The sequence below is a fragment of the Jaminaea rosea genome (genome assembly GCF_003144245.1).
Source record: "Jaminaea rosea strain MCA 5214 unplaced genomic scaffold BDZ90scaffold_16, whole genome shotgun sequence".
Taxonomy (NCBI): Eukaryota; Fungi; Basidiomycota; class Exobasidiomycetes; order Microstromatales; genus Jaminaea; species Jaminaea rosea.
In genome coordinates, this window is record NW_020289990.1 from 164,180 (window position 1) to 191,650 (window position 27,471).

The window sequence follows — 27,471 nt, forward strand, 5'->3', positions numbered from 1 at the left end:
AAAGTCAAGTCTCCGAAAGTCAAGACGCGGGAGCGGGCAAGACCGTCCATCGACTGAGACCTTCGGAAGCAGACGCGTGGCCCGTGAGCGGCATTGTCCTCGATGGCTCGATGCGCTCGTCCCACAGGCAATTGACTCCTCGCAGCTTCCTACATAACCTTGCATTCGCTCTTACACCATCCTCCCTTTCGAAAGCGACACTTCGTTTCATCGAGCTCATATGTCCTCATCCAGAGGAATCAGGAAGGACCGCTCCGCAGCGTTCGGCAGCACGTCGTCAGAAGGTGAGCATACATTCACGCTTGTACGCGTCGTCCACTTCTTCGTTCGCTCACCCTCGCACCTCTCTGACGTCTGAAGAATCCCAACTCTGGCAGCAAGTCCGCTCTCAAATGAAAGTCCTGGAGAAGGCGCATAGCACGTATCGTCATCAGCAAGAAGAGTCAGAAAAGCGCAAGGCAGCCCTCGCGTCCACAGATGATTCAGCTGCGGACGCTGAGCGCCAAGCGTTAGCCTCGATCCTGCTCAAGCTCAAGCAGTCTACGAGCGAGGAGCTCAATGCGACAGAGGGGGCGATTGAGAGTCTGGGCATCCTCACTGCCTTGCGGTCGAGCAGCGAGAACGAGTCGGCGGAGAATGGCGCTGCTGGCGGGGTCAAACGCAAGAAGAGGAGAGGCGAAGAGTTGAGCCCTTCACCTGTCACTGGGGGCCGGGGCTCTTCACCACAAAGCCGCTCCAACGACACCACCGCCGCGTCCTCGTCGTACGAGGCCACGCCATCACGACGCGCTGCAGCAGGACCGGGCGTCGCCTCGTCCGGGACGCCCTCATCGTCAGGCAGCGTCAAAACAGAACGACCTGCGGCGGCAGCACGCAGAAGCACAATCTCCTCACGGGATGGGACTGGCCCTTCAACGCACACCAGCGTCGATCCAGCCCGTGCGCGTCGTGAAGCCCTCTTCTCACAACTCCCCCTCGCCAAAGGCCGAAAAGTCGCCTTCCACCAGCCCTCGAAAAGCTCGAAATCCGCCGGTGGATCCGCAGCGGCAGCCCTCGCTGCTCCTGAGGACGACTCAGACACTTGGATCCTGGCCATCATTCTGGAGTGTATCCATAACGATAAGAATCGCTACGTGGTGCAGGATGTGGAGATCGATGATGTTACGCATGTGGCGCCGACTTTCAATACGACCTTGAAGGCACTGGTACCTCTGCCGGAGAGTGTGGCTACTCTACCTGAGCGAGACTACGCAGTGGGGACGGAGGTGATGGCTCTCTACCCGGATACGAGCTGTTTCTATCGAGCTGTGGTTAAAGGTGGGGGACCGAGGTTGGAGAGCGTGGGGAGGAAGCAGGTGAGTACGCGTGACTACTACCGGTATAGGGAAGCGAGCAGAGGGCTGATAGAAAACCCTTCCTTCCACGCGCAGAGGGAGAAGAGAGCGGCTGATCTGCTCGAGGCCAAGTACCAGATCGAGTTCGAGGACGACGGCGGCGATATCAAGTCGGTGGCCGCCTACCTGGTCGTAGAGCGGCCGTAAGCGCGACAGCGCCCCTACTTTGCAGCCTCAGCCACCCTCAAGGGGCAAATCGAGTCATTGCAACACTCCGAGCTCCTTCTCAACATTGCCTCAGTCAAGTCACGATACGATATACCCAGCATACGGCCGCGCTATGCCTTGCTCTGCCATCGGCAGAACATCTGCCACTCATCCTCATTCTACTTTATAGCGAATCACGTTCACCTCTGTACCGTCTTCTGCTCACACACAATCGCATCAATACGCTGTAGAAGGAGCACATTGATTGAGAGAGAAGGCGTGGGGCGAAGAGATCTTGGTCCCGCATAGGAGAGTAGGGAGCAAGAACAGGAAGAGGCGATGGTCTACGTCTATGGAGGAGGGCGAATGCAGCCCGTGAGAGGGAGCTGACCAAGGCCCGATGTACTGTAGTCGATGAGGCGCCTAGTCGTCTTGCATCTCGAGCAAGCCTGCACACATAAGTGAGGGAGTTACTACGGTCAGCACCCTTCTCCATCTGATCCTTTCGTGCCATTCCCGCTGTACTCACGATCAATAGCTGTTCCAACATCCCCACCACACTCCTCCAACACAGCTCGTCTAACCTCATCGTCCACCTGGGGAAAGACGCTCTTGAGCGTCTCGACACTCGCCTCCACCTGCTCACGATGTCGACGCTCCACCTCGGCGGAGAGGGCAGACATGTCCTGCTCTTGCTCGGGCTCATCGCTCACGGGCACGAGGGATGAGTCGATCGTATCCATGCCGTCGTCGCCGTGTGGGTCTGAGGAGATGGGCCCGCCGGCCGAGGAGGAAGGGAAGGCAGAACGGCCACGATTCGGGCCACGTTGCAGGTACTGGTGTTGTTGACGCTGTTGCTGGTCGACACCAGGCGCTGTGGCTCCCTGCGAAAGGAATGAAGGCACAAAAGCACCAAAGTCTGGCAGTCTGCTCCTTGTCGTCGCACGCCTCTGCTGTCCGTCCTCGTCATCCGTATCTACGTCGCTTGGCGTACCAATGCTCCCACGCCCACCGCGCCCGCCATCTTCATCGTCCTCATCATACTCATCTAGGTCATAGGTATCCCCTCTTGCTCCGCGGCTCTGCAGCTGGCTACGCTGCCCAGGGAATCTACCGTCCGCTGCAGCGCCGCCCTTGCCAGGCCCCATCCCGGGGGTGGTCGTGGTGGCAGGATCCGGTGAATTGAAGGGGTCGAGCGAGTCTTGCCTCGATGCGGCTGGCCTGCCTCCTTGCCCTTGGACACCATGAGTCAAGATCTGAGCTGGTCTCTGCCTCGGAGGGGCGTAAGGGGTTTCCCCGATGCGACGCTGGGGTGGGTGATTGGAGCCGCTGGAGGGAGCTGAGTCTGTTGGTTGTCCGCCACCGCCTCCGACGCGCATGAGCGAGGAGAAAGGACCCTGCCTCTGCTGGGCATGAGCGGGCGTCTGAGGTGGGGGAGCACCGCTGCCTCCTGCTTCGTCAAGCTGGCCAAACAAGCCACCCCACATGCCGCGCGGTGCGCTCTCCTGCTGTTGTTGCTGGATCTGCTGTTGCTTCTCCCCCGCTGGGCTCTCAACCCTCGCCGGGCTGGCACCCACACTACTACCCGGCCCACCAGACCCAGGCGTCCTGATGCCATCCAGCCCTTCGCCGAGCAGCTTGCCCAAAGCCCCAATGGGCTTGCCCAGGCTGTTAGTAATGCCAACACGAGCCGCCTCTCCCGTTCGCTGGAAGAAGGCCTTGGTGTCGTCTGCAAAGGTGAGTGCGGGTGGAGAGGTTTGCCCAGCTGGGAGGTACGAGGCGGCTTCTTCCCCTTGCCCAAGGGGAGCGTGAGGGTCGGAGGCGCTTACAGTGCGACGATGTTGAGGAGGAGCCAGCGTGCTCGCGCCGCTCGATGGCACTGCTGCCGACACCCCTCCCGCAGCCGCCTTCCTCTTTCCAACCACCTGGACCGCCTCCTCCACCCTTTTCTCGAACTCCTCTTGCGTGATATTGGACAGACTCGAGTAGTCCATCGTCTCTATGAAGGCTGTCGCGCCCATCAAGCTGGAGAGGTAGTAGCCACTCTCGCTCGAGAGCTTGTCCGGGTTACGGAACCGGCCGATGTACTCTACGTTGCTGATCAGGTGCTCGGGGTTGGCTTTGAGGACGACGAAAATGAGGACGGGGACGAACGTGTCGGCCTGCGTGTGCGGGAAAGAGGACTGATTCAGCTTTTCCTTGCGAGGACAGCCCTCGTCGTCCTCGTCTTCCTCGCGGACTCACATTCTCGTCACTTCCCAAATGCCTGATCAACCCAAAGATGACCTTGCAGCAGTTCAAGATGCAAATCAGTTTATCCCTCGGCGCCTTGTAATGGTTGATCTTGAGCAGCTCCTGAATTGCAAAGTCGACAAAGCCTCGCGAGTGGTCGCCCTTGGGTACGTCGAGGTGTTCCTCTTGTAGCCAGCCAAAGAGCTCAATGCGCTCCCGCAGGACACGATCCCGCTCTAGGTCGTCAGTCTGTGGGGACCAGCGTCCTTCTTTGGCTACGGCGGGGGTGAAGGTGAAGGAGTAGAGTCTGAGTTTGCGTCAAGGTCGGAGAGGGCCGGTCAGAGAGGAGATTCAAGCTTGTTTCCTCAGCTCACACTCACCTGTTCATCACCAACTTCTCCATTGCCTCCCTCGCATTTTCAAATTCCCCCTCGTCCAGATTCGCCCACACCTGACATCCCCTCATCCTCGCTCCAATAAAGTCGAGAAAGTCGAAGATCAGTTTGATCTGATCAGAAGTACGGTAAGGCTTCTTCGCGAAGCCCTTTATGAAGGATCGCACGTACTCCCCCACGCCGCGTGCAGAGGGATCCTTCATCTGCTCGAGGAAGCGATTGAAATCGAATGGGGCTTCTTCTGCTGGAAGAGTAGTTGGAGGTGGACCCTTGCCGATGCGAATGCCGGGCGACTTGCCGGGGTGGCTGCTGCTTGCTGAGGAAGGAGTGTGCGGGGTGGTGGGGGATGCGAGCTTGTGGTGAGCACCGGAGGAGGGTTCTGGTGGTGCCGTTTGAGCAGCCGTATCAGGGGTGCCGGGCACGGCGGGCGGAGTGTTGCTCACGCCAAAGGCTCGCGCGACTGCCTCCTTCTCATCCTGGGACGCCTCGTGCGCAGTCTCTGCTTTGCCTGGGAGCGGTGGAGGGGGGAGCGACTGTTTCTTGGACGGAAGGGGTGGTGAGAGAGCTGCGCTTGCCGCTTTTGTTGGTGCCAGGGAGCTTGATGCCGGGGGGTCATCCACACTGGGCATGCTCGCGGTAGGCGTAGAGGGCTTCTCCTCCGGTTCAGGTGGAGAGGATGACAGGCCTATGTCGGCCGACGACGCGGCTGCTGCTTCAGAAGCGGCAGGGTTGTCGTGCGCTGTAGCTTCTTCAGCTTCTTCAGATGCGCCGATGTGCGTTGTGCTGAGAGTGTGGGTCAAATCATCCATCGGCTGAACTGGCGGGACCACGGCCACCGGTGTTTTGGAGGATGTCGAGGACTCAGCAGCAGCAGCAGCAGCAGCAGCAACAGACAGCTCAGTGTGTTGAGATGAAGCTGCTGCCCCCTTTTCGTCGCCATCAGTAGCGACTGTCGTTGAGGCACTGCCGGCTGGTTGCGAGGTGTCGAGGTGCTCGTGATGACTGAACTGAGGCGCATCTGGCTGTACTAGGCTCGCACCCGCTGATGCTTCTTCTTCGACAGCGCTGTCAGCTGCGTGCTCTGGCTCTGATTGCTTGCTCGTGCTCTCTGATGGTCCATCGTGGCCGTCTGGCGCGGGTGACACAGACTCGTCTGTCTCGTTGTTGGCGGCTTGAGTAGGCTCTGTTGATGCGGTGTCCTTGGGAGGAGACGTAGAGGTAGCGCTTTCGGCTACCTCGCTGTCACCATGTGGACCCTCAACAGGTGAGGTCGATGGAGACATGCTGAAATGGTCCAAAGGCAAAGCTGCCCCTTGGTGCTAGCGGTGAAGAGGGCGAGTGGCAAGATAGCCTCGTTGAATGCCGCCTGGCCTCGCGGAGACCAACACTTCATCCCAAAACCACGTGGCTCGATTGGTCTCAGTCCGTCATGCCAGTCCGCCTTGCGAGTCTGTCCAGTCCGCCCTTGTTCATTACCTTCGCATCAAACGCTTCGTACCGGCACCGGCAACGCCTCAAGCTAAAAGTCGTCTGGCATGATGCTTCCGCCACTATTGCGATGTGGATGTAGAAAGCTTCCTCTGCCCGTCAATGGCGCGTCGTCGTCGTCATCATCATCGGCGCTACGAGGGACCAGCAGCTCAGCACATCTACGAGTGCTTCACCTCAATTCGCAGCCTGTGACAACGAGGATCAAGGCTGCGAGGCGGCAAGACTGGCCCGCGTCAATATTGTGGCCGCAGCAGCATCTCGCCCCTCTATCGACATCACGATCGACGCCGGCCAGCCGAGCGTCATCGCAATCAGAGAGAGCCCAAACGCCCGCGCCTGCCATTCCTTGGTATCACCCGTATCTCTCCCTCTCCCGCCTGGACAAGCCAATAGGCTCATTCCTCCTCTTCTGGCCCTGTGCATGGTCTCTCACACTCGCAGCACAACATACAGCCTTACCACTCCCCTCACTAGCCTACAATCTAGCCCTCTTCGCAACAGGAGCATTCGTCATGCGCGGCGCCGGGTGCACCATAAACGATATGTGGGATTCAAGACTCGACGCCCAAGTCGAACGAACAAAGACACGGCCGCTAGCGGCAAAGCAGATCACGATGCTTCAAGCCTGGAGCTTCCTAGGACTGCAGCTCAGCGCCGGCCTTGGCGTCCTCCTCCAGCTCAACAATTACTCCATTCTCCTAGGCGCCTCCTCACTCAGCCTCGTAATCGTCTACCCGCTCATGAAGCGCATAACCCATTGGCCGCAGCTCGTGCTCGGTCTTGCATTCAACTGGGGAGCACTCCTGGGATGGGCAGCCCTCTCACCTCCGCCTGTGTGGGAGGCCGTCCTGCCCCTCTATGCGGGCGCGGTCTGCTGGACGATTGTGTATGACTCGGTGTATGCGCATCAGGACAAGGTGGACGATATAGTGGCAGGTGTGAAAAGCACTGCACTACTGTTCGCCGAGAAGACGCGACCGATCCTTACGGGCTTCTCGGTAGGATTTCTTGCATTGGCCACAAAAGGAGTGGCGGCCGCTTCTGCCTCCACCGCAACCGCAACGGCAGCCGCAGCCTCGAACTCGGGGATGCTCTCCCTCCTCCTCTCTCAGCACCCTTGCTTCCTCGCCTCCCTCGTCCCCGTGGCTGCTCACCTCGCGTGGCAGATTGGTACGACAGATCTAGACAATCGAGCCGATTGCTGGAAGAAGTTTGTGAGCAATGCGTGGTTGGGAGCTATGGTCTGGGCAGGCTTGATGGGAGATTACTTGATTGCTGCGGGCGGCGGTGGATGGATACTAGGATAGGTAAGAATCCGAGCGAGGTGATATGCTTGCGAGATTGTTGGGGACGATTACGGAGGCAGGCGCAGGCTGAAGGAACGAGAAAGCGTCACTGCAAGTCACGCAGGGCCAGAGAGACGAAGTGAGAGAGAGGCGTCGATTGCAGGCATCGTGCATCGACTTGTTCGAAGTTTGGGAAATGACAGAAGGAGGGGAAAAAGGTTATGGAAAGAATGAGATGAAGTCACCGTGCTCAGCCCGAAAGGCTCACGACGGATGGCCGGTTCACGACTCTCAACATGGAGACAGACGGAGGCAAGAAGTGCTCTCGCCCCCGAGTCTGTGCAGCTGTCCGAGCAGCGAGGAGCTGAGCCTGACAAGCTTGGAGAGATGACAAGTAGCAAGCCTGTTGAGCTTGCCTAGTGTCACAGCCAGGACGGTGTTGGACGCGCTAGGCAGGTCTCTCCGAATGAAGACGAGAGGCACGGGGTAGTGAAGATTCCCGCTTTGGCCAGGCATACCAGAGGCGACGAGGCTTAAGCAGCGCGGTAGCACAGCTCGAGGGCCGCGCACCTCGTGCTCACTAAGACGTCTGGCTGGCAAGCTGGGCGTTCCAACCCGAAGTCCACGAGGATGCCACGAGCGGCAGAAGAGAGGAGGTTGAGACGTTGAGGTCGACCAGCTGGAGGTAGCTTTGGCAGCGATGTCCAAAGAATGATACGTGCCTCAGAAAGTCGTGAAGGAGCTCTGACTGATAGCCGCCGAATAACTGCTCCTCGTATCATCATCCCCATCATCTCCCTCACCCCCCATAGACGGTTGAGTCTTGTACCCTTCCAGACTGGCCAGTCCCGAGCTCGAAGCCGTAATCCCACTAGCCTCACTACCCGCCATGCTCAAACGGCGTCGCAGACGGTCGTGCTGATTGTACGATACGACGGATGACGAGTCGGTGTCGCCAACTGTGGAAGGAGGAGCGGCTTGACTAATGACAGAGCCGGCGTAGCGCGGGGTGGACACGCCGTTGGCTTTGCTGGTGGAAGAAGGGGCCGCAGAGGACGAGATAGATGGCGGGCCACCGATGCTCGGTGAGGTGGCAAAAGGTGGGAGATGTGCTGAAGGGTACATGGCCTGGGTGTTGAAGCTGGCCACGGAGGCCGCATCCAGAGGGATGTAGGACATGGGGTCATGAGCGCGGAGAGCGCCTGCTCCTGGACCGCTGGCCGTGATGCCGCTCTTGCTTGCTCCTCCAGTCGTCCCGCGTGCTACGCCGTTCGGATCAGGTACGTCACCATATCTGTGCCGAGCATTGAGATCCCCAGGCTTCTGTAGCGGTCTGCGCGGCTTGCTGAACTGAATCATCGATGGCTGCAGATTGGTGAGGACCCCCTCGACAAGCAGAGATTTCTCCTTGTAGTGCATGAGGAGATAGTGCCAGAGCGGGTGCTTAGAGAGAACCTTGGGATTGCCGAGGATGACGAGACCGTACTTGGCACGGGTGAGGGCTACGTTCAAACGTCGAGGGTCAGAAAGGAATCCGATGCCTTGGTGATCGTTCGAGCGGACGCAGGAGAGGATGATGTAGTCCTGCGATGGCGAGAAGGAGCAGCAGTCAGTATGAGTCACAGGCAATCTCTCTGCTGCCCACTGCGCACCTTTTCTCGTCCCTGGAACGCATCGACACTTGCAACCTCTACCTCCTTGTAAAACTCTTTCCTCAACTTGCCGTGCAACTGCATGTGGTTGACAATGAAGGAACGCTGCCCCTCGTACGGCGTGACCACTCCGATCTGCCCGGGCGTGACCCCCGCCTTGAAGAAGCTCGTAACAATCTTCTCCACGTTGCTGGCCTCTGTCCTATTCAAGAAACTCGTGCCCGAGCTACTGATCTCCTCCTGTCCTAGATTCTGGAAGAAGAACATGGGCAGTGTAGGAACGGGCCAGGGAAAGTCGACCGACTTGCGCAGACGCTCGGGAGCGGTCACGCCGTTCTGAAGGGTGCCTTCGTAGAACATGTATGAGGGAAACTCGGAGAGGCACGGGTGCATGCGGTACTGCACTTCCAGGCGATTAGGCTTGTTGCCTAAGACGATGAGGCGCTCGAAGAGGGATTGTGTTAGGCCGGCGCGTGCTGCCTTCTTGTTCATGATGACTGGGCCGAGCTGGAGGTGGTCACCGACAAAGACCTGAGGCGGAGCGGGGTAAAAGGAGGGAGGTCAATATCGTTACAGTAGCTTGCTCTTGTCGATCAGGCGCCGCGCACTCACGACCTGCTTGCAGCCCAGCACCAACGGGATCATACACTCAGGCTCAGCAGCCTGCGTAGCCTCATCAACAAGCACGGTCCTGAACTTGAGCTTGCTCAACCTCGGGTCTCCGCATCCCACGCAAGTCGCACAAATGACATCAGCCGTGTCCAGAATTTCCCTCTCGCAGCTCCTAGCCAGCGCCTTGTACTTGCGCTCGTCGTTGCTGCTCAGCTCTCCTTGCTCGTTCTTGAGCTGGATCAACTTCTGCAGCTCAGTATGGTGGTCGTTGTTCGCTACTTGCTCGTGGAGGGTCAGGAAGTCGACGCTGCTCCCCAAAGCTTCCCGAGATTTGGCTGTAAGGCGGACGACCTTGAGGCCAGTGGCGTGGATCTTCTCGGTGAGCTGGTCGACGGCGACGTTCGAGGGGGCGCAGACGAGGACAGGACCTGGGTTCATCTTGCTCAGCTGATAGACGATTGTGGCAGACGTGACCGTCTTGCCCGTTCCTGGTGGCCCTTGGATGAGGCTGAGGGGCTTCTGCAGAACAGACTTGACGGCGCTGACTTGGCTGTGATTGAGCTCTGGCAGCCCTGGAGCGGAGAAGCGCTTGGGCATAGACGTGCGGAGCGAGGTGGGCTCGACATCGTGGCCCAGCAGCTTGTGGTAGATGAAGCCACTTACACTCTGCTCGTCCACAGCGAATGTCTTCATGGCCGACTGCATACGGTCAAAGGAGGTGGACTTCCAAACAAAGTCGGCCGCAAAATTGTGCGTGCAATGCTCGGGCACCCCATCGTTGCGTCGCAGCTCGATGGCCACTTCGTCCGAGACGTTGTTGGGGATCTTGATGACATGGCCCTGTCCCTCCCAGCGTGGAGCCAGCTCTCCCTCGTAGCGCAGCTTGAGCTCGTCGCCTACTGCTAGACGAACCTCGCCGCTTTCGAGACCAGGAAGTGTGCACCAGGCGATCTTTTTCATATTGAGACCTTGATCCCAGCGCACGACGAGATTGTGCTGCGTTTGGCTCTCTTTGACTTTGCAGTCGTAGTCGGCCTCGATCTTGACGAGGGGGCCAAAGATGTTCTGCAGACGCGGAGACGGATGGCAAGTGATCAGTGATCGCTAGTCACCACAGTCTTTCGACCATGAATGCTGGCTCACCTGGTACTGGTAGGCATCCTCGTATCGGAGCAAGATGCCGGCTGGCTCCTCGTCATTGTTGTCGGGGCGATCGAGGTCCTCGAGCGTCGCCTTTGCCTTGCCTTCCTTCCACAGCTCCTCGAGGCGATTGATCTGGTGATACGAGATCTGACGAGCTCGCAGCTGTTCAGCTTCTGTGGGGACCTTGACCAGCCACGACAGGAAGGAGCGATCGGCGATGAGGGGAGACCAAAGACTCGTGTCCCTGAAGAAGCGAAGGAGAGGGCGTAAGCGATAGCAATGACCTAGCGCCGATCAGAGGGAGAGCCGCACTCACCAGACCATATCTTTGGACGTAGGCAGAGCAGCACAAGGCTGACGACAGAGCAAAACCACGACGCTCTCGCCCTTTGCAGGAATGAATCCCAAAAGGAAGACATTCTTGGCCCCGCAGTTGTAGCATTCAGGCGTCGTCTCTCCCAAGGGGGACTCCGCGTGCAGAGTGACCTCCTTGTGACGAGAGCGTACGAGGTGAAGGACGATGTGTGAGGATGAGAGGAGGGAGCGGGAGTTGCAGAACCTGGACAGCCGAAGTGAGACAAGAGTGGGGATCAGCGAATGAGTAGAGTGTCGTGTGATGAGGTAGAGGCGTTGCTGCTGCTCGTACTCACCACTTGTTGCATCCCATGCACTTGACTACACAGCTCGTGTTGTGCACACCACAGTAAGCGCAGGCATGTTCTGGCAGCTCGTCCATCTCTTCCTCGTCATCATCGCGATGCACCAGTTGTCCATTGCCATTGCGCTGATCCAGGGAGAGGTCATCCAGTGCGGCGAGATCGAGGTCAAGATCCGCCTTCTGATGATGGTGATGAGCGTGAGCATGAGGCTTGCTGCCATTCTTGGCGGAATTGCCTCCAGCTGCACCCGTAGTAGTCGACGTAGTGGCCGACGACTCGGCGTACGAGTACTCGGACGAAGGGGCCGCCTGTGATGACGGAGCCACGCCACTGAAAGACGAAGCCCCTTCGAGGTGGGCAAAGGGGTCTACATCCTTATCTGCCATAGTCGTCTGCAAGGTGACAAAGTGGGTGGCAGACTGGCTGACAAGGGCGAGGATTCAGAGGATACGGAGATGTGAAGGATTTGAGCTCGACGTTGGGCGGACAGAGCGCGAGAGCGACTTGATCCAAGACTTGGAGCTCAGACCAGCGGCAAGAGACAAAGCTCTTTCCGCTGCACCTCTCGACCTTGACATTTTTGTCGAGTCTTCTCTACGTCGGCAGATCCTCATCACTCAGTGCATCGGCCATGACTGCAACATGATGTCGGCAACGCTATGCCCTCCATTTCGTCACCCGCGACCCTCGCTATGGCCTTCAGAATGGCATTGAGGCCAAGGCTTGGTGGCTTGGTCACAAAGGCTGCTCGTCAGCCTGCCATCATCTCGCCATGCGGACCCCGCCACCAGCATACATTGCCAGATTGGCGTCCTCTGCCAAAGCCAGGTGACAAAGGTGAGTCCTTGCGATAACCTACACGACCACTACACGTTCTTTCTACGGTCTGTCTAACTTACTCTCCTGACGTCTTCGCCTCCCAGTCTTCCTTGCTATGTCCGGTGGAGTCGACTCCTCAGTCACCGCCCTCCTCCTCACCAAGCTCTCAGACCAATACACCACCAGCTCCCTCCGACCACTCACGCTCCTCCCAATCTACATGCGCAACTGGTCTACTCTCGAAGAATCAGACCGCTTCGAGCCGGGCAGCGGCGGTGCTGCAGGTTGCGAGTGGCAGCGAGAGTGGGAGAGCGTACAAGACGTTTGTCGTGCTCTGCAGTTGGAGAAGGAGCCTCAACTTGTCGATTTGTCGAGGGAGTACTGGGCGAGCGTATTTGAGCCCAGCTTGGATGTATGGCAGAGAGGAAATACGCCTAATCCGGACGTTCTCTGCAATCGAGAGATCAAATTTGGGGCGTTGGTAAGGAGGTTGATTGGAAGTGAACAGGGTCGAGAGGGAGGAGAAGAGCTGGAGGTGGGCGCTTCGAGGGCATCGCCCCAAACATGGATCGCTACAGGCCACTACGCTCGTGTGGCTCACGACGCCTCGACAGGAGAGACACAACTACATCGCGCCAGGCATCGAGGCAAGGACCAATCTTACTTCCTCTCCTCCGTCCCCTCTACGGCCCTGTCGCGCGCTCTCTTCCCTCTGGCAGGCTTGACAAAGCCAGAAGTGCGCGACTTGGCAAAAAGGTACGGTCTACCGACGGCTGCCAAGAAGGAGAGCATGGGACTCTGCTTTGTTGGCAAGAGGGCGACGCGGGTCCCAGCTGTGGTCGACGATGGTGGCCCGTCGTCCCTGGTCGGCCCTCCGTCAGCAGCCGTACATCCCTCTCTCACCTCGGCGGCGCCTACATTCGGGGGTTGGCTCAGCGGGTACCTCCCGCCGTCGACACCCTACACACGACCAGGACCCATTCTCGCTGCGGCTGACGGTGCCTCCTCGCTTACACCCATTGGCACACATGAAGGTCTCCACACTCTCACCATTGGGCAACGAGCCAAGCTCCCCGGCCTCAAGCAGCGATGGTTCGTCGCCGCCAAACGCGTGAGAATGCTCACTGAGCCTAGTGAAAGCGAAGAGGCCGTGGGCGTGGGCGAGGCAATCGTGGTACCAGGTAATGACCACCCATTACTACAGTGCGTCCACGTTGAGGTGCCATCCTCAAGCTTTCAGTGGGTGTCGGCCAGTGGACCGCCAAGCGAGCTGGCTGAGGCAGGCGCAGGGCCAGATCTAGGAGTACCTCTTCTTGCACAGCTCCGTCATCGCTCCCCTGAGGTCCCTTGTCGCGTCTCGCTACGGCGCTCGCGCATGTCAACGTCCGGCCCTCTGCTTCGCATCACCTTCGACGTAGACGCTGACGGGAGGAGACCTACGGCCGTATGCCCTGGCCAGACCTTGGCGCTGTACGATGGACAGAGGTGCTTAGGCAGCGTTGTGGTGCCTGGGCCGGGAGATGGGAATGGTGAGGCCGTAGCGGTGGGGGCGGGAGGGGTTAAAACCGTTGCAGAGCTGCAGCAGTCGGTGGGCGATGCGGAGGAGCAGACGGTGGCCAAGACCCTGTTGCAAGGGCAATCTCCCGTCTAAAGCAGAGGGGTGTCCGCCAGATCATGCTCAGTTAGCGCGGCACCGCCTGTCTAGCGGCGTGCAACTTCTCGTCCTCAATCGAATACCATTTTAGTCACCGAGCCCAACCACTGTCAAGCCGAATAGCCTTTAGGGTGCCTGCGCCATCTCGATCGCAGCGATGCTTGCCTCGGCTCTCTAACCCATCGAGTCTCGTTCTTCTGCGTTCCCTTTTTCTTCAAAAGACCGTCAGTAGCGCGCTTCTTAGCCTTAAGACCGTAATTGTCGCTTTGCAGGGTGAATATCGAGCTGCTCGACGTTGCTATCCATTGAGGAGGCGTCGTCTACTTGACTGATGACCCGAAGAAGGGTGCAGGCAAAGCGCAGTGCCGCATCGCGTGGCATGCATGACTGACAGGAGTCCACCCACGCTATCCCCGTGATCACGAAAAGTGAGTCGCCGTCGCCGTCGCCGTCGCTGTCATCCTGAGCATGGCTATCAGCCAGACGGCGAGCCGTGCTCGTAGAGATACGAGCGCTCTCTTTCGCATGGCATGGCGTACCCTGGTGACCGACCCGCCCACGGGTACGCTGTGGCCCTCGGCTCACGTCTGTCCCTTTTCATCGGCCTTGGGAAGAAATGACATCGGGGTCACGCGGTGGTCTGTTTCAAGCCCGAAGGACGGCGAGGCAAGCGGGCCAGGATCTGGTGCGCCGCGGGCAGTAGAGCTGAACCGAGCGCCACCACTCTAGGCGTGTGGGAAGCCGCCGCCGCGCTGCGCTCTATTGGAAGGCGCATGCTGACCTCCACTGATGGAAAAAGCAGCTGGCAAAGGCGCAGGAGCAGAGCGGTGAATGTTGTCTACTGTTGCTCTCTGAAGGCTTGGCTGCTGCTGCGATGCTGCGACCGATGAACAAGTTGGCTCGAGCGCCCGTAGGCCGCTTTATCCAAGAGCCCATGACCTCGCGTCCGTCGACTGGTCGAGAGGAAGGCTGCGATTGCGAAGGAGATGGTAGAGGGTGGATGACCCTGGCAAAGTGCCCGAAGAGGTAGTAGAGAGAATGATCACCCACTTCCCCGCACCTCGCTGCACGCACCAGGAGCAGCAGCAAGAGCAGCAGCAGCCGCATCGCTGTCTGTCTGTCTCATCTCTTTAGAGTCCACGTCGGCCTTAGGAACAGAGAGCGAGAGAGCAACGAGCGAGTCGACTTCCTTTGCGGCCTTCAAATACCCGCCCGTCGCCACCCTTCGCAACTTGTCTCTTCTCCACCGACTGTGTCACCCTTTCCATCCACCACCACCACCACACAACATAACAATCATGTCCGCTACTCTCCAATTCGGCAACGGCAAGTCGTCGACGATCCAGACGGGTCTCTACATCAATGGCAAGTTCCAGCCTGGCGCTGAGGGTAAGACCTTCGCCGTCGTCAACCCTGCCAATGGCAAGGAGATCTGCCAAGTCTCTGAGGCCTCTGCCAAGGACGTCGACGCTGCTGTCAAGGTGGCTCGTGAGACTTACGACAACAAGTGGGGAGAGAAGGTCTCCGGCCGTGAGCGTGGAAAGATGCTCATCCGCCTCGCTGAGCTGATCGAGGAGAACGCCGATGAGCTCGCTGCCATCGAGTCGCTCGACAACGGCAAGGCCTTCAGCATCGTGAGTAGCGAGCGGAATGCGACGTGAAGCAATTCGACATTGAAGCGGCCTGCTGACATAGATCCCCTTCCACCACACCTGCTCAGGCTCGCTCCTTCGACATCCCCGAGGCTGCTGCGAACTTCCGTTACTACGGCGGCTGGGCTGACAAGGTCCACGGCAAGACGATCGAGGTTGTTGACAGCAAGTTCTGCTACACCCGTCACGAGCCCATCGGTGTTTGCGGTCAGATCATCCCGTGGAACTTCCCCTTCCTCATGATGGCCTGGAAGATCGCTCCCGCTCTCGCTACGGGCAACGTCGTCGTCCTCAAGACTGCCGAGCAGACTCCCCTCTCTGCCCTCAAGTTCGCCGAGCTCATCGAGAAGGCTGGCGTCCCCCCCGGTGTCATCAACATCGTTCAGGGCTTCGGTCCCACCGCCGGCGCTGCCATTGCCAACCACATGGACATCGATAAGGTCGCCTTCACTGGCTCGACCCTTGTCGGCCGTAACATCCTCAAGGCTGCTGCCTCGTCGAACCTCAAGAAGACCACTCTCGAGCTCGGCGGCAAGAGCCCTAACATCATCATGAACGACGCCAACATCGACGACGCTGTCGCATGGTCGTGCTTCGGTATCAACTTCAACCACGGCCAGTGCTGCTGCGCCGGCTCGCGCGTCTACGTTCAGGCTGGTATCTACGACGAGTTCGAGAAGAAGCTCCTCGCCAAGTACAAGTCGATCAACGTCGGCGACCCGTTCAAGCAGGACACCTTCCAGGGTCCTCAGGTCTCCCAGCTCCAGTACGACCGTATCATGGCCATGATCGAGTCGGGTAAGCAGGAGGGCGGCAAGATCCTCACTGGTGGCGAGCGTCACGGAAAGGAGGGTTACTTCATTGAGCCCACCATCTTCACCGGCGTCAACCACGACGCCAAGATTGCCCGCGAGGAGATCTTCGGCCCTGTGCTCGTTCTGCAGAAGTTCGAGGACGAGGCTGAGCTCATGAAGATCGCCAACGACTCCATCTACGGTCTCGCCGCTGCAGTCTTTTCCCGCGATATCAGCAAGGCTATCCAGACGGCACACGCCCTCAAGGCCGGAACCGTCTGGGTCAACTGCTACAACCAGCTCCACCCCAACGTGCCCTTCGGCGGCTACAAGGCTTCGGGTATCGGCCGCGAGCTCGGAGAGTACGCGCTCAGCAACTACACCAACATCAAGGTGAGTACGGCGCGTGCAGCGTTACGACCTCCTCCACGCTCCCTTGCAGTCTTACTGACTTCTTGCCTCCTCTCTCGCTCCTCGTCACTCAGGCTGTTCACGTCAACCTTAGTGAGCCTGCTCCGATGTAATGTGTTGTCGCCTCGATTACGACCTCTTGAAAATGCCATGATGCTTCTCGGAACCAAAATTGGTCTAAGATCAAGCTTCGTTCGATGTGTTGTGTATATGCTTTGACATTAGCTATGTGTCCATGAATTTCAGCTGTTTCATGCGTCGGACAAGCGCTCTTGTGGAAGAATGTGGCCCAGGCTGCACTGTCTCCTGCACCCCTCATCCAGTCGCAGCATTCATCTGTGCTCGGTTGCTACGTTGCTCACTTTCTCTCCGATACTTCCTTGCGAGCGTCGCCACACCAAGCGGCCGTATCACGACGACCCCTGGCTACGCTGATGGCACGGCTCTTTGCAACAAGAGCGAATCGCGCAGTTGGGTATTGGCATGCGAGGTCGATTTACAGAATGAATGATCGCTAGGCTCCTAAGTCCGCTGGCTACTACGACGATTGGGTTGGGGGCTGCGAGATGTCTGCTGATGGCCCAAAGGCAGAGGCGAGGGTTCCTTCGGCAGGCGCAGCAGAGGGGGCAGGATCGCTCGGTGTCAACACGTCTAGAGGGTCTGCTCCACGAGATGGGACAGGCAGTGAAGACGACGACGTCGTCAGTAGCGCCGGTGCATCGAGGGCGTTGGCGGTGGTAAGGGGTGCTTCGTCGTTGCCATCGGGTCCAACGTCCAACAGCATCGGCGCTGTTTCCCCTGCTGGTATCAAAGCCGGGCGTGGTGAAGACGGCCCATTCGTCTCCACCGGAGCAAAGACCTCTGCCATGCCGTCACTCTCTGCAACGTCTATAGCTCCAGCAACCATTGCCGCCTCCCGCCTCAACTCCATCAACTCCTCTGCCTCCCTTCTTTCCCTCTCCTCTCTCCTCCTCCTCTCTGTTTCACCACGTTTCCAAGCAACATCCCTCGCTGCCTCTCTTCTGCGCTCTATCTCCTCCTCTCGCGTGACCACGCCCTGCAACAGCCTCAGCCGCCCCTCTAGCTCTCTCTCTCGTTCCTCCCAACGAACCCTCGCGAGGCGAAAGCGTTCCGCGTGCATTCTCACGCCCTCTGTGGCTTGGAGACGCAGCTTCTCGTTCTCTCCTCGCAGTGTTTCAGCCTCGAGTTGGGTGGAGCGGGCAGAGCTGGAGGAAGAGGAGTAGAGGTCGCGAATGAGATCCAGATCGGACTGCGTTGAGGCCAGCTGCGAGGTGAGAGTGCTGTTTGTGGAGAGGACGGCGTCGTGCGCTGATTGGAGGGAAGAGAGGGAGCTGCGGAGCGTGCTGAGCTCATTGACGCTGCTCGACGAGGCGGATTCGTCGTTGGAGGTGACGGCAATGGCGGGAGGCGCGGGCGGCGCAAGGTCCTCCTGTTTCTCATCGTTCTGCTCCTTGCCCGTATCAAGTAGCCTCCGCGCTAAGATGCGAGGCAAGCCCAGCACATCCACCCTGTTGCCCTCCGTCGCGACCATTACCAGATCCTCGCCCATCTTTGCCTCATCATCAAGTACGATCCCCGTATCACCCAGTCGCATGACCGCCTCCAGAGCATCCTCGACCTCTGGCTCCTCCCCCGTCGTGGGCGGACGCAGTCCAAACTCACCCTCAAGCACGCGGGTAAGCATCACGTCTTTAAGGCGGGCTGACGCTCCAGGTGCATACTCTGCGAGAGATAGCAGACGACGAAGGACATCCTCCTTTGGAAGGAGGGAAAGAGAGCTGCTCGACGACAGGCCATTGGCGGTTGAGGGCGGGGCTGGTGGAGGCGCGACGACCGGAGCAGCTGGCGACGATGAGGCCAGTGGAGCTGCTTCTGCCACTGCAATGGGCTCCGTCGCAATTGACTTACTCGCCGAGCCTGGCATGATGCGAGACGATGAGCCAGACGGCGGAGGAGTCGGCTGTGTCGACGGGATCAGAGCCGGGGATTCTGGTAGTATCGCGGGTGCTGATGCTGAATCGGCTGCTGCTGCTGCTGCTGCCTTCGAAGTATGAGCTTTGTCCTGCTCGTTCCCACTCTGAGCCCGCAAAGCGCTTCTCCATTGCGGCAGAAAGGCCAACAGCGGCTCATCCTCATCGTCTCCTTCCTGACTCGCCGCCTCCATTTCCATACTCGCCCGCAGCCAAGGGTTGCACCACGCAGCCAGATCTTTCCTCCTGAGCCTCGAAATCCCATCCTCGTCTTCCTCACTTCCACTCTCCCTAGCCGCAGAGGTACTGCCGCCGAGTAGCTCAAGCAGTGCCTCCCCGACCAGCGGCTTCTCCCAGTCCGCCTTGGGTCGAGGTACGACCCAACCGCCGATGCGGGGCACTTCTGCCTGTGAAGCGAAGATTTCTGGCGGCGACGAAGGAGGAGACTGAGTTGATGCTGAGGACGCGGGGCCGGAGATGGCGTCCAGTAAGGACGGACCTGACGAGAGGGAAGAAGAAGGGATTGCTTGCTGCGAGTCGACGAGGAGTGGAATGGGGGCGAGGCTGGCAACAGACGGGACTGACAGAGGGCCTCCAGTGGATGTGGAAGTGTCTGCATCATCCATGTATGCGAGCGACGGCGCGATCGTGGCCAAGGGTGATTGCGGCGCTCTTGGCTGTGGGCCAGGACCAAGAAGATCTTGTATGCTGACAGTGACTGGCGGTGGTGAGGGCGAAGCTACGGCTTGACGCTTGCGTTGTGTGGTAGGCGACAGAGCCGTTCCTTCTCTGGCTGCCATCGCGTCAGTGTTGCCTTCATCCGCTTCTCTTGCTCTCTTGGGACCAGCCATCGCGACGCCATTGCTCTCCGCCGGATGCGTGGATGAAGGATCACCATTAAGCGGCTTGCGCTCGCTTTCGTCTAGCTGCATGACCCCTTGAGTACCTGTCTAGGTAGATTGCGATGATACGAGAAATTCAATCGAATAGATGATGAACCTGTGCGAAGCTAGCGCCGATTGGATAGGTTGGATAAGAAGTGATTGAAGTAAAGTCAAGATTGGAATCGCGATGCGTCGCACGGACAGAGACGAGGCAGCGCAAGGGCGATCGTGCGACTGCAGCCACACCGGAACGGGAGTGAGACGCGTTGCTGCCCGCCTTCAGTCACGGTCCATGGTCGCCATGCTCATTGATTGAAGATGCGATGCTAATGGTCTAGAAGTACAGTGTATGCTCAGAAAGACTTGAAGAGATGCTGCTCTCAGCTAGATACCACGCCTTTCATCCTCTCCTCGCGAGTGATGACCGTTCCCTCCTCTAGCAAGCGGCGAAGCACCACGTCCTTTTCTTCCCTCCCCTTCGCCAACTTCTTTGCTACAGCTCGCAATACCTCAGAGCTACCTAGCTCGATCTTGTCTGCTACGATTTCGTCTGCTCTTGTCGGCCCCACATTCAGGATGAGACAGGGCTTATTTTGCTCCACTGCCTGCTTGACGAGGCGATAGGCGGAATAGGTCGCGAGGCTAGTGCCAACTAGCAACATCGATGACGCGGAATCCACGACCTCGAATGATCTTGCTCGCATAGGGGCTGGAACCGACTCGCCGAACATGATGACGTTCGGTTTCAGTACGCCCTTTCCGCCGCAATTTGGACATGGTACGGCGTTGAAGGACTGATAGTCGGTGCCTTCGGGTAACGCAACATCGCCGTCAGGATTGGTTTTCGGCTCTGTTCTGGTCTCGCGAAGATGCTGTGCGTGTGCGTGCCACTTTGGATTGCGCTCCTCCATCACTTCTTGATAGGCAGATCGCGAACCACGAAAGCCACAGCCATTTGGGTAGGCTTCACCAGTAGGCGTGTTGAAGGGGCGCGGACGCGCTCCGGAAGAGGTTGAAGGGGGACAGAGCCGATCATACATGTCCTTGTCGCGTGGAGGGGAGCCATGAACGTATGAAGGGTCGGCTTGTACGCAGATGACGCTCTGCAGAGTGCCATGCAGCTCGAGAATGCTCTCTGCGGCTAGTGAGGCGGATGGGGTTGCTGCATGGTGCAGGTTGTCGACGTTCTGCGTGATGTAGGACGGGACGTGGCCGAGGCGCTGCAAAGCTGCTATTGAGTAGTGTCCAGGATTAGGATGGGCTCTTTGAACCGGCTTGAATCCTAGGAAGGAGCGGGCCCAGTAGCGTCGCCTGAATTGGTCGCCTCTTGATGTCGGGTCCACAAACTCAGGATAGAAGATGGGGCGGTACCTAGGGGGGGCGAGCAGATTCGGCATTCAGCGCAACTCTCCCATTTGCTGCCATCTTCTCGCACTCACGTCTTGTGCACAGTGTAATGCCCACCCTTCCCCCTATAAGGGGCAATGCCACTATCCACGGAAATGCCAGCCCCGGTCATGATCAAATTGTTCCTCCCGCCGCGCTCCAAGAAGGAGGCAACCATCTCCGTCGCCTCATTTATCGTACGCTCTATGCTGGGACGAGAAGAAGTGTTGGGTATCGAGGGGATGGAGATGCGCATCGCAGTGAAACGACGATGCAGCGATTGGGAGAGTACGGGAGGTGAGGAAGGAGGCAAAGACGCCGAATCGCATCAGGGTCGAGCTGCCCAAGTCGCACGAGCCATGCAGGGTGCTGACAAAGCAAGCGTCAGTCCGTCGATTTGGACTCAACTCCACAAGAGTGAATATGGCGAGGGCCGCAAAGATTTGAGCGTTGCGCCTTGGATCGAACAACAACAACACCTCGCAAGTCCCCACTTCACCGGCCAGCATGCCTCCTAGGCGGCAGCAGACGCAAGCATCTTCGTCCACTGTTCGCGATCCACAGCCTCTTAATTTCGAGGATGAAGATGAAGCTGTGTCCGCTGGCAACGAAGTCGAAGATCGCGGAGAGCGCGCCGCCTATGGCTCCAAAGCGCAGCGCTACTATGAGGAGGCTCTCACCTGCTACATGACCTACGCACGACGTCCGAACTGTCCCAACGCAGCATACAACGCAGCTCGCGTCCTCCATATCCTCGCCGATGGCTTTTACATGCCGCAGAAAGCGTGCGCTGCCCTACTCGAAGCGCGAGAGCTGTACGGTCTCGCGTTGACTGGGGCAAAGAGCGCCGCAGCCCAGCAAGGAGCGCAAAGTGGTGAGATGGACTTTGTCATCGATGTGGCGAGTAATCTTGCTGCAACGCTGCAGTCTCTGGGAGAGACAATGACCAATCATGAGGACCTGCTGCTGAGGAATCTCGATGATGCGCGGCAGCGCGTGGTAGCGATTGCGAGCGAGGCGGCTGGGCATCTCGAGGATGTCGCAACAGAGCAAGACAAGACGCTGGCATCTCAGCTGCGCGATCATCAGGAGCCTAGTGCGCCAGCTACGGCAATTCAGGATACGTCACAAGCCTCGACCGACACCTCAACGCCCCCAAACTTCGAACCACAGCCTGCCCCAGAGAGCTCTACCGTCTACTCGTCCTCTCTTATCTCCCCGTCATCCCTCCTAGAGACCCTCTCCTCACTCCACTCCCTGTACCTCTCCTGCCTCCTGCCTCACGCCACCAACGCAGCCGAGGTCCAAGAAGCAGCACAACGCATGACCGCTGTGCTCAGCCGCGCGCAGGACTACGTCGCAGCATGGGCGGCCGCAGGGGACTGGGGAGCGAAGCAGAGTCCGGACGATGATTGGGCTGCTGCCCTTTCTTCGCTGCAGCGAGGCAACGACGAAGCAGAAGTGGCCGTCTTGCGTTCTCTAGCCAACCTGCTAGGCCTCAACAACCCACCAAGCGATCTAGGCAGCTCTGCCGCTCTCGCCGCAGCGGAGGAAGCTTCGCGCTTAGGTACCGCCCGTCATACCGCCATACAAGCGCTTTTGGCAGACAAGACTGCCCTGTCCACCGCAGCGGGGCAGCTTCATGCTTCTCAACGCTCGAGCTTCTGGGGTCGCAAGGTCCAAGAGCTGACTGAGCAGGCAGAACAAGCCGTCACACTCGCGCGATGCCTCCTACAGTTCAGCTTCAGCCACGAGTCCGGGCCTGCTCTGTTGCGTCTCTCTTTCCAATTGGCCACCAGCGCATCACAGCTCTACCTTTACCTTTCCTCACTCCTCGACACGACGAGCGGGACCGGCGGGTCAGCAGCCGTCCTGGGATCAAAGACAGACCTCAATCCCTCAAGCCTGCAACGCTGCGAGATCTTTGCCTCGCTCAGCGAGGTATCCCTCCTCCGGTCACACCAATCCTACACTACGCTCCGCAACCCGGCAGTAGTGAACAACTCAACCCGCACCACAATGCAGGACAATGCCAAAGTGTACGCACGCAAGGCGCTCGCCCAAGTTGGGCTCGAGTGGGTGTTGACCGAAAAGGAGACGAATGCGAGCAAAGTAGAGCAACGCCTATTGGTGACAGAGAAGCGCGGCAGTGAGGTTCCTCCTCGGGGCTTCGAAGCCATCGAGACACAGGCGCAGGCGCTGATGGCGAGCGCGCGGGCGTGCTTGCATCGCAAGGAGTTCAGGCCAGAGGGGGCAGCGAGTGTCCCGCAAGCTGAAGCGGCAGAGCTAGAGGCGCTCGCAGTGGCTGTCAGGGTGCTGCGCCAGGGGAGGATGTTGCAGCGAGGAGCAGAAGATGACGAGTCAGGCGACTATATCAGTCGGCAAGGGTGGCGAATTGCGCTGGATCCGAAAGTCTGGTGGGACGGCTTGGCTGAAGAGGAGTCTGCGGGCGCAGGAGGGAACGTGAGGCCTGAGGAGGAGCGATTCTGGCGAAGTCAGTGGCCCAAGGCTACCTGTCTTGCAGGGGAGGATGGAGCGTGCTGATACGCGCGCAACGTCGCTGCAATAGTATGCTGATGCAATAGCATGGCAGTGGTGAGCTGAGATAGATGTACAGTGAAGTTGAAGTGGAGTGAATGCTACGACTCCATGTGTGAGCAGGCGCAAGTAGGACCGCCTCCCACATCGATGCGCATAACGCCTTTCCGCGATTGCCCGGGTCTCCTCGCACCCCTACAACTTCGCCTTCTGTCCCTTTTCCTGCTCCTTGGCGCCCGACTCCCTCGCCCACTGCCTCAACGCCAGCGTACTTGGCGCGACACCAAACTCCTTGCCTACTGCGTCTCCCAAGCCGAGCTCATTGAGAATGACCCGCGCCAGTGCAAAGTGGTGAATACTGTGAAGCGCGACATGCCATACCTCTCTCCCGATGGTGCTCTTGAACTCCTGGATGATGGGCGTCGTAGCCTGCAACGTCACTACACGCTCCATAGTCGGTGTGACGCTGCCGTCTGCTGGGGTAGCCAGGACGGAGCGTATGCGGCGCTGCGTGTACTCAAATTCCTGCAAAGCAGACTGGACGGACGTCTCAATCGGTACGCTCCTGACCCTGCGATCGTAGTCGATGAAAGGCTGGCCCCCGTTCGGCGCCGCCTCGACGCTATCCAGCAGCAGTCTATAGTGATCTAGTACATGCCTCAAGTGCTTCCCTACGGTAGCGCCCGAAGCTCCCTGCGAAGGAGTTGAGAGCTCTTCGTCCCCGATAGCGCTGGAGCGCAGCAGCTCGATAGCTTGTGCGAGGATCTGCAAAGCGCAGGAAATCATTGACTCTTCTGCTTCGCTAGGCGTATCGGCGCTGAGGTTGAGCTCGGTAGCTGAGTCTGGCTTGCGCGGGTTATGTGCGCGTGAGTGGTCCAGAGAGTAGTCGACTGTGTTTTGCGTGAACCGTTGAGGTTGGGAAGAGGATGAGGCCGAGGCCGAGGATGATGAGGAGGAGGAGGAGGGCATGGTGGCGAGGTGCTGCGTCGGTGTAGGCCTCGGTAGGATTGAGTGGTGGACGCAGCGGTCTTTTGCGTGATGAGATTGTAATATGCTGGCGGAGTGAGGATTGATATCGGTATCAGAGTAGTGAGGATGCTGCTCAAAAGGCAATGGGATGGCCTCCTTGTGTCCTCGATGTGTTGGTTGGGAGGTCAAGATCACCCCGCCCATGCACGATGAGACGATGCGTCCTCCACGTGAACGGTCGAACCCGTCCCCCGCTCAAGCCCCCCCCGCAAAGAGTGTCAAGCGACACTCAAACCTTCTTCGCATAAGCGCATCTTGGCACTGTACTACCTACTCCATCAAGATCGCCGGGGCTCAAGCACCATTATGAATGCCTTCGCTACCATCATGACACCGCATTAACAGACACTCGACGGAGCGGTCGAGGCCAAAAGCGAGGGCTGCGTGATACTCTGCTGCCTCGCCTGACCTCGCAGCCTAGCAGCCAGCCCTGCCCACCTTGGTCAAAGTCAGCCTCCGTCGGTTGCCCACTATGGCATTTCTCGAGCCAACTTAACCACGCCTTGCGCGCCGAAACCTCTCACCCTGCGGCGGCTCGCTCCTCCTTCCCTCACGATTACCGCAAACTGATGCCAATTCTCCTGCTCAGCATCATCGCGCCACGTGGCTCTACCCTACTTCGCGAGTACTTGCTCAGTTCCGCCGGTAAGGGGAGCAAGAGACGAGAATCGATTGCGCTCTGACCTGGCTTTGAAATCGAGGGAAAGTGCCCCACTCATCACAGCCTGCGCGACCAAGGCTGCGACCTGCATTCATGCGGTGGGCAGAAGGGAGAGCGGCAGCAAATCAATTGGCGGCCACTCTGAGCAGCCGTAGCAGCTCCTTGGGGTGGCAGAGGAAGAGCTCCAGCAGAGACGAGGGCAGCCCTCGCAAGCAATCGAACAAGGCGAAGAGGCAGAGAGTGAGAGAGGACTCCGCTTAATCACTTGCCTTGCCCCTTGACGTGAAGTCGATCCTGCCTTCCTACCCACCCATTCTTTTTTTTCCTTCTTCCTCGCCCCTCCCACGCTACTGTCCCCGTCGTCTGACACACAACACCATGTCGCCAGTCGCAATGGACGCTAACAAGGCCGTAGAGGCTATCAACGGTCCTCTTCCCGAGGACAAGAAGCTCCCCGTTACCCTCCTGTCTGGCTTCCTCGGTGAGCGCGCCATTATGTCCTCAGCTCGGCCCCACGTGTGCCGCAACTAATCATCAATGCTTCTCCTCCTCGCACACAGGCGCCGGCAAGACGACTCTGCTTACCAACATCTTGCGCTCGCAGTCGCACAAGCTGCGCATTGGTATCAGTGAGTACCGCCCACCCGTTTCAGACCCTATCGCCCCCCTCGCTCACCACCTTCATCCCGCCCCGTCACACACCAGTCGTCAATGACATTGGCCAGCTCAACATCGATGGCGCTCTCCTCAACACCGCTCAGAGCAAGCTCGGCGCCGCCGCAGCTGCCTCCAAGCCCGCCACCGACGGCGAGGCCCCCAACTTCCAGGTCTCGTCAATCAGCAAGGAGCGCAACCGCGACCTACAGAAGATCGTCGAGATGCAGAACGGCTGCATCTGCTGCACGCTTCGCCCTGAGCTCCTCACTCAAGTCGCCGAGATGGCCAAAGAGGGGCGAGTTGACTACCTCATCATCGAGAGCTCCGGCGTCTCTGAGCCTATGCAGGTCGCTGGTGAGCAGATGCTCCATAGCAACGGCCAAATTGAGCTTCGCCACTGACACCCGCAAAACACTCCTCATCCACGCGCATCGCACAGAGACTTTCGCGCCCGAGTTCACCGACATGATGAAGGACGCCGCCGTCCAGATGGCCACTCAGGGCACCAACGAGGCCGGCGAGCCCCTCACCGAGTCTGAGAAGGAAGAGCAAGCCACACTCGCCTCGCTCCTCTCTGCAGGCGGCCTGCCCGCCATCTCCCGCCTCGACACTTGCGTCACCGTAGTCGACGCCGCCAACATCTTCGCCGACTTCGACACCGCTGACTTCCTCGTCGACCGCAACAACAAGGAGGACGTCCCCGAGGAGGACGACCGTAACATTTCTGACTTGATGGTCGACCAGCTCGAATTCGCAGACGTCGTCGTCCTCAACAAGGTCGACCTCGTCAAGTCCGATGACATCCCCAAGATTCTCGGCCTCATCAAGACGCTCAATCCCTCGGCCAAGGTCATTCAGTGCCGCCACGCCCAGCTCGATCCGCACGAGGTCCTCAACACCAAGATGTTCTCCTACACCAAGGCAGCCACCTCTGCCGGCTGGCTTCGTTCCCTCCAGGAGGAGGTGCTTCCCGAGACGGAAGAGTACGGTGTAGGCACCTTCGTCTATCGCGCTCGTCGCCCCTTCCACCCTCAACGCCTTTGGGAGACGGTCCGCAATGTCTTTGTCGTCATTCAAGAGGAGTACATTGACGACGGAGAGGACAGCGACGACGACGAGGAGATGAGCGACGCAGATGATGCGCGCAGCAGCAGTGCCACATCGAACAAGACGCACAAGACCGACTCAGGCGTTGACGTTCATAGCAGCGGTGGCAGTGACGGTGGTGACGACAAGAGCAAGAAGGCTCGCACCGACTCGGGCGAAGACGAGGCCGCACAGCCTCAGCTCAACCCCAAGGCCCGTCTCGCATCCAAGAAGGCATCCCCCACCTGGTCCCCCCTCCTTCGCTCCAAGGGCTTCTTCTGGCTCGCCACCCGCCCCAGCATGTACGGCGAATGGTCACAGGCCGGAGTCATGCTCACCCTCACCGGTGCTGGCCCTTGGAAGTGCACTGTCCCCAAGTCGAGCTGGTCGGATGACCCCGAAGTCATCGCTGCAATGGAGGCAGACTTCGAAGGTCCATACGGAGACCGTCGTCAAGAGCTCGTCTTCATCGGCCTCGAGATGAGCAAGGGAGGCAAGGAGCGTATCACCGAGGCGATGGACAAGTGCTTGCTCACCAATGCGGAGATGAAGGTCTTTGACCAGGTGATGCAGAGTAAGAAAAAGAAGCTCAAGACGCTTCAGGCCAAGGAGGAGCGACTCCAGGAGATTTGGGAGGATGGGTTCGAGGACTGGCAGGACCCGCGTGATGAGGAGGAGGGGCACGAGGGCCATAACCATGGACCTGGCGTCAAGCATTAACGACGGAGCGTGCGCCCAGCCTACCTATTAGAATCTCGTCTCTGTCCAGCATCTCAATTCGATATCTTCTCTCCCTACTTCCGGTGAACGGGCTGCGCGTGAGTGCCCTATGACGAGCACGGCATTGCCCCAGCTGGACGCCCGGCGTGCAGCTCGACATCAGGTCTTGACAGGCTTA

At 58.9% G+C, this 27,471-nt stretch overlaps 11 protein-coding genes across 11 annotated transcripts; 6 read left to right on the forward strand and 5 right to left on the reverse strand.

The window, feature by feature from the left end:
• The first annotated feature begins 138 nt into the window (after positions 1-138).
• BDZ90DRAFT_234339 (hypothetical protein) lies at positions 139-1,818 on the forward strand. Its single transcript, XM_025506979.1, has 3 exons — positions 139-284; positions 361-1,355; positions 1,431-1,818. Exons 1-3 carry the CDS (start codon positions 221-223, stop codon positions 1,539-1,541), a joined length of 1,170 nt encoding a protein of 389 aa, XP_025359737.1. The 5' UTR covers positions 139-220; the 3' UTR covers positions 1,542-1,818.
• On the reverse strand, positions 1,778-5,514 carry BDZ90DRAFT_234340 (hypothetical protein). Its single transcript, XM_025506980.1, has 4 exons — positions 4,154-5,514; positions 3,786-4,080; positions 2,071-3,703; positions 1,778-1,990 (listed from the first exon to the last, which is right to left on the reverse strand). Exons 1-4 carry the CDS (start codon positions 5,449-5,451, stop codon positions 1,965-1,967), a joined length of 3,252 nt encoding a protein of 1,083 aa, XP_025359738.1. The 5' UTR covers positions 5,452-5,514; the 3' UTR covers positions 1,778-1,964.
• A 501-nt stretch (positions 5,515-6,015) lies between these two features.
• On the forward strand, positions 6,016-6,933 carry BDZ90DRAFT_210668 (4-hydroxybenzoate polyprenyl transferase; the record flags this gene model as incomplete). Its single annotated transcript, XM_025504078.1, has 2 exons — positions 6,016-6,687; positions 6,772-6,933. Coding segments are annotated over 2 exons (834 nt in total), but the record flags the coding sequence as incomplete, so codon positions are not given.
• A 1,805-nt stretch (positions 6,934-8,738) lies between these two features.
• On the reverse strand, positions 8,739-11,493 carry BDZ90DRAFT_78767 (hypothetical protein). Its single transcript, XM_025509869.1, has 6 exons — positions 11,003-11,493; positions 10,669-10,911; positions 10,353-10,596; positions 9,380-10,274; positions 9,210-9,303; positions 8,739-9,128 (listed from the first exon to the last, which is right to left on the reverse strand). The coding sequence occupies exons 1-5, from the start codon at positions 11,395-11,397 to the stop codon at positions 9,239-9,241; spliced, it is 1,842 nt and encodes a 613-aa protein (XP_025359740.1). The 5' UTR covers positions 11,398-11,493; the 3' UTR covers positions 8,739-9,128; positions 9,210-9,238.
• An 87-nt stretch (positions 11,494-11,580) lies between these two features.
• BDZ90DRAFT_281728 (5-methylaminomethyl-2-thiouridylate-methyltransferase) lies at positions 11,581-13,583 on the forward strand. Its single transcript, XM_025509395.1, has 2 exons — positions 11,581-11,848; positions 11,935-13,583. Exons 1-2 carry the CDS (start codon positions 11,671-11,673, stop codon positions 13,479-13,481), a joined length of 1,725 nt encoding a protein of 574 aa, XP_025359741.1. The 5' UTR covers positions 11,581-11,670; the 3' UTR covers positions 13,482-13,583.
• Positions 13,584-14,353: 770 nt separating this feature from the next.
• Positions 14,354-16,611, forward strand: BDZ90DRAFT_234344 (putative indole-3-acetaldehyde dehydrogenase). The gene is made up of 3 exons (XM_025506981.1): positions 14,354-15,118; positions 15,205-16,323; positions 16,416-16,611. The coding sequence occupies exons 1-3, from the start codon at positions 14,783-14,785 to the stop codon at positions 16,452-16,454; spliced, it is 1,494 nt and encodes a 497-aa protein (XP_025359742.1). The 5' UTR covers positions 14,354-14,782; the 3' UTR covers positions 16,455-16,611.
• Positions 16,612-16,667: 56 nt separating this feature from the next.
• Positions 16,668-19,392, reverse strand: BDZ90DRAFT_78869 (hypothetical protein). Its single transcript, XM_025509870.1, has one exon. The coding sequence runs from the start codon at positions 19,262-19,264 to the stop codon at positions 16,880-16,882; it is 2,385 nt and encodes a 794-aa protein (XP_025359743.1). The 5' UTR covers positions 19,265-19,392; the 3' UTR covers positions 16,668-16,879.
• Positions 19,393-19,507: 115 nt separating this feature from the next.
• On the reverse strand, positions 19,508-20,892 carry BDZ90DRAFT_255832 (DHS-like NAD/FAD-binding domain-containing protein). Its single transcript, XM_025507866.1, has 2 exons — positions 20,656-20,892; positions 19,508-20,587 (listed from the first exon to the last, which is right to left on the reverse strand). Exons 1-2 carry the CDS (start codon positions 20,856-20,858, stop codon positions 19,597-19,599), a joined length of 1,194 nt encoding a protein of 397 aa, XP_025359744.1. The 5' UTR covers positions 20,859-20,892; the 3' UTR covers positions 19,508-19,596.
• A 188-nt stretch (positions 20,893-21,080) lies between these two features.
• On the forward strand, positions 21,081-23,217 carry BDZ90DRAFT_234347 (hypothetical protein). Its single transcript, XM_025506982.1, has one exon. The coding sequence runs from the start codon at positions 21,110-21,112 to the stop codon at positions 23,144-23,146; it is 2,037 nt and encodes a 678-aa protein (XP_025359745.1). The 5' UTR covers positions 21,081-21,109; the 3' UTR covers positions 23,147-23,217.
• A 160-nt stretch (positions 23,218-23,377) lies between these two features.
• Positions 23,378-23,959, reverse strand: BDZ90DRAFT_209383 (hypothetical protein; the record flags this gene model as incomplete). Its single annotated transcript, XM_025504045.1, has 1 exon — positions 23,378-23,959. A coding segment is annotated over one exon (582 nt), but the record flags the coding sequence as incomplete, so codon positions are not given.
• A 901-nt stretch (positions 23,960-24,860) lies between these two features.
• Positions 24,861-27,471, forward strand: BDZ90DRAFT_79033 (cobW-domain-containing protein). The gene is made up of 4 exons (XM_025509872.1): positions 24,861-25,311; positions 25,391-25,459; positions 25,536-25,841; positions 25,927-27,471. The coding sequence occupies exons 1-4, from the start codon at positions 25,209-25,211 to the stop codon at positions 27,291-27,293; spliced, it is 1,845 nt and encodes a 614-aa protein (XP_025359747.1). The 5' UTR covers positions 24,861-25,208; the 3' UTR covers positions 27,294-27,471.

Coding starts and splice junctions, on each gene's coding strand:
- BDZ90DRAFT_234339 (XM_025506979.1), top strand. CDS start 221: ATGTCCTCATCCAGAGGAATCAGGAAGGACCGCTCCGCAGCGTTCGGC. Junction 285..360: donor CGGCAGCACGTCGTCAGAAG/GTGAGCATACAT, acceptor TGACGTCTGAAG/AATCCCAACTCTGGCAGCAA. Junction 1,356..1,430: donor AGAGCGTGGGGAGGAAGCAG/GTGAGTACGCGT, acceptor TTCCACGCGCAG/AGGGAGAAGAGAGCGGCTGA.
- BDZ90DRAFT_234340 (XM_025506980.1), bottom strand. CDS start 5,451: ATGTCTCCATCGACCTCACCTGTTGAGGGTCCACATGGTGACAGCGAG. Junction 4,081..4,153: donor GAGAAGTTGGTGATGAACAG/GTGAGTGTGAGC, acceptor ACGCAAACTCAG/ACTCTACTCCTTCACCTTCA. Junction 1,991..2,070: donor TGTTGGAACAGCTATTGATC/GTGAGTACAGCG, acceptor TTATGTGTGCAG/GCTTGCTCGAGATGCAAGAC.
- BDZ90DRAFT_234347 (XM_025506982.1), top strand. CDS start 21,110: ATGCCTCCTAGGCGGCAGCAGACGCAAGCATCTTCGTCCACTGTTCGC.
- BDZ90DRAFT_234344 (XM_025506981.1), top strand. CDS start 14,783: ATGTCCGCTACTCTCCAATTCGGCAACGGCAAGTCGTCGACGATCCAG. Junction 15,119..15,204: donor ACGGCAAGGCCTTCAGCATC/GTGAGTAGCGAG, acceptor ACACCTGCTCAG/GCTCGCTCCTTCGACATCCC. Junction 16,324..16,415: donor GCAACTACACCAACATCAAG/GTGAGTACGGCG, acceptor CTCGTCACTCAG/GCTGTTCACGTCAACCTTAG.
- BDZ90DRAFT_79033 (XM_025509872.1), top strand. CDS start 25,209: ATGTCGCCAGTCGCAATGGACGCTAACAAGGCCGTAGAGGCTATCAAC. Junction 25,460..25,535: donor CAAGCTGCGCATTGGTATCA/GTGAGTACCGCC, acceptor GTCACACACCAG/TCGTCAATGACATTGGCCAG. Junction 25,842..25,926: donor TGAGCCTATGCAGGTCGCTG/GTGAGCAGATGC, acceptor CGCATCGCACAG/AGACTTTCGCGCCCGAGTTC.
- BDZ90DRAFT_78869 (XM_025509870.1), bottom strand. CDS start 19,264: ATGCAGCTAGACGAAAGCGAGCGCAAGCCGCTTAATGGTGATCCTTCA.
- BDZ90DRAFT_255832 (XM_025507866.1), bottom strand. CDS start 20,858: ATGCGCATCTCCATCCCCTCGATACCCAACACTTCTTCTCGTCCCAGC. Junction 20,588..20,655: donor CATTACACTGTGCACAAGAC/GTGAGTGCGAGA, acceptor CGCCCCCCCTAG/GTACCGCCCCATCTTCTATC.
- BDZ90DRAFT_281728 (XM_025509395.1), top strand. CDS start 11,671: ATGCCCTCCATTTCGTCACCCGCGACCCTCGCTATGGCCTTCAGAATG. Junction 11,849..11,934: donor GCCAAAGCCAGGTGACAAAG/GTGAGTCCTTGC, acceptor TTCGCCTCCCAG/TCTTCCTTGCTATGTCCGGT.
- BDZ90DRAFT_78767 (XM_025509869.1), bottom strand. CDS start 11,397: ATGGCAGATAAGGATGTAGACCCCTTTGCCCACCTCGAAGGGGCTTCG. Junction 10,597..10,668: donor ACGTCCAAAGATATGGTCTG/GTGAGTGCGGCT, acceptor TCGCTTCTTCAG/GGACACGAGTCTTTGGTCTC. Junction 10,275..10,352: donor AGGATGCCTACCAGTACCAG/GTGAGCCAGCAT, acceptor CCGCGTCTGCAG/AACATCTTTGGCCCCCTCGT.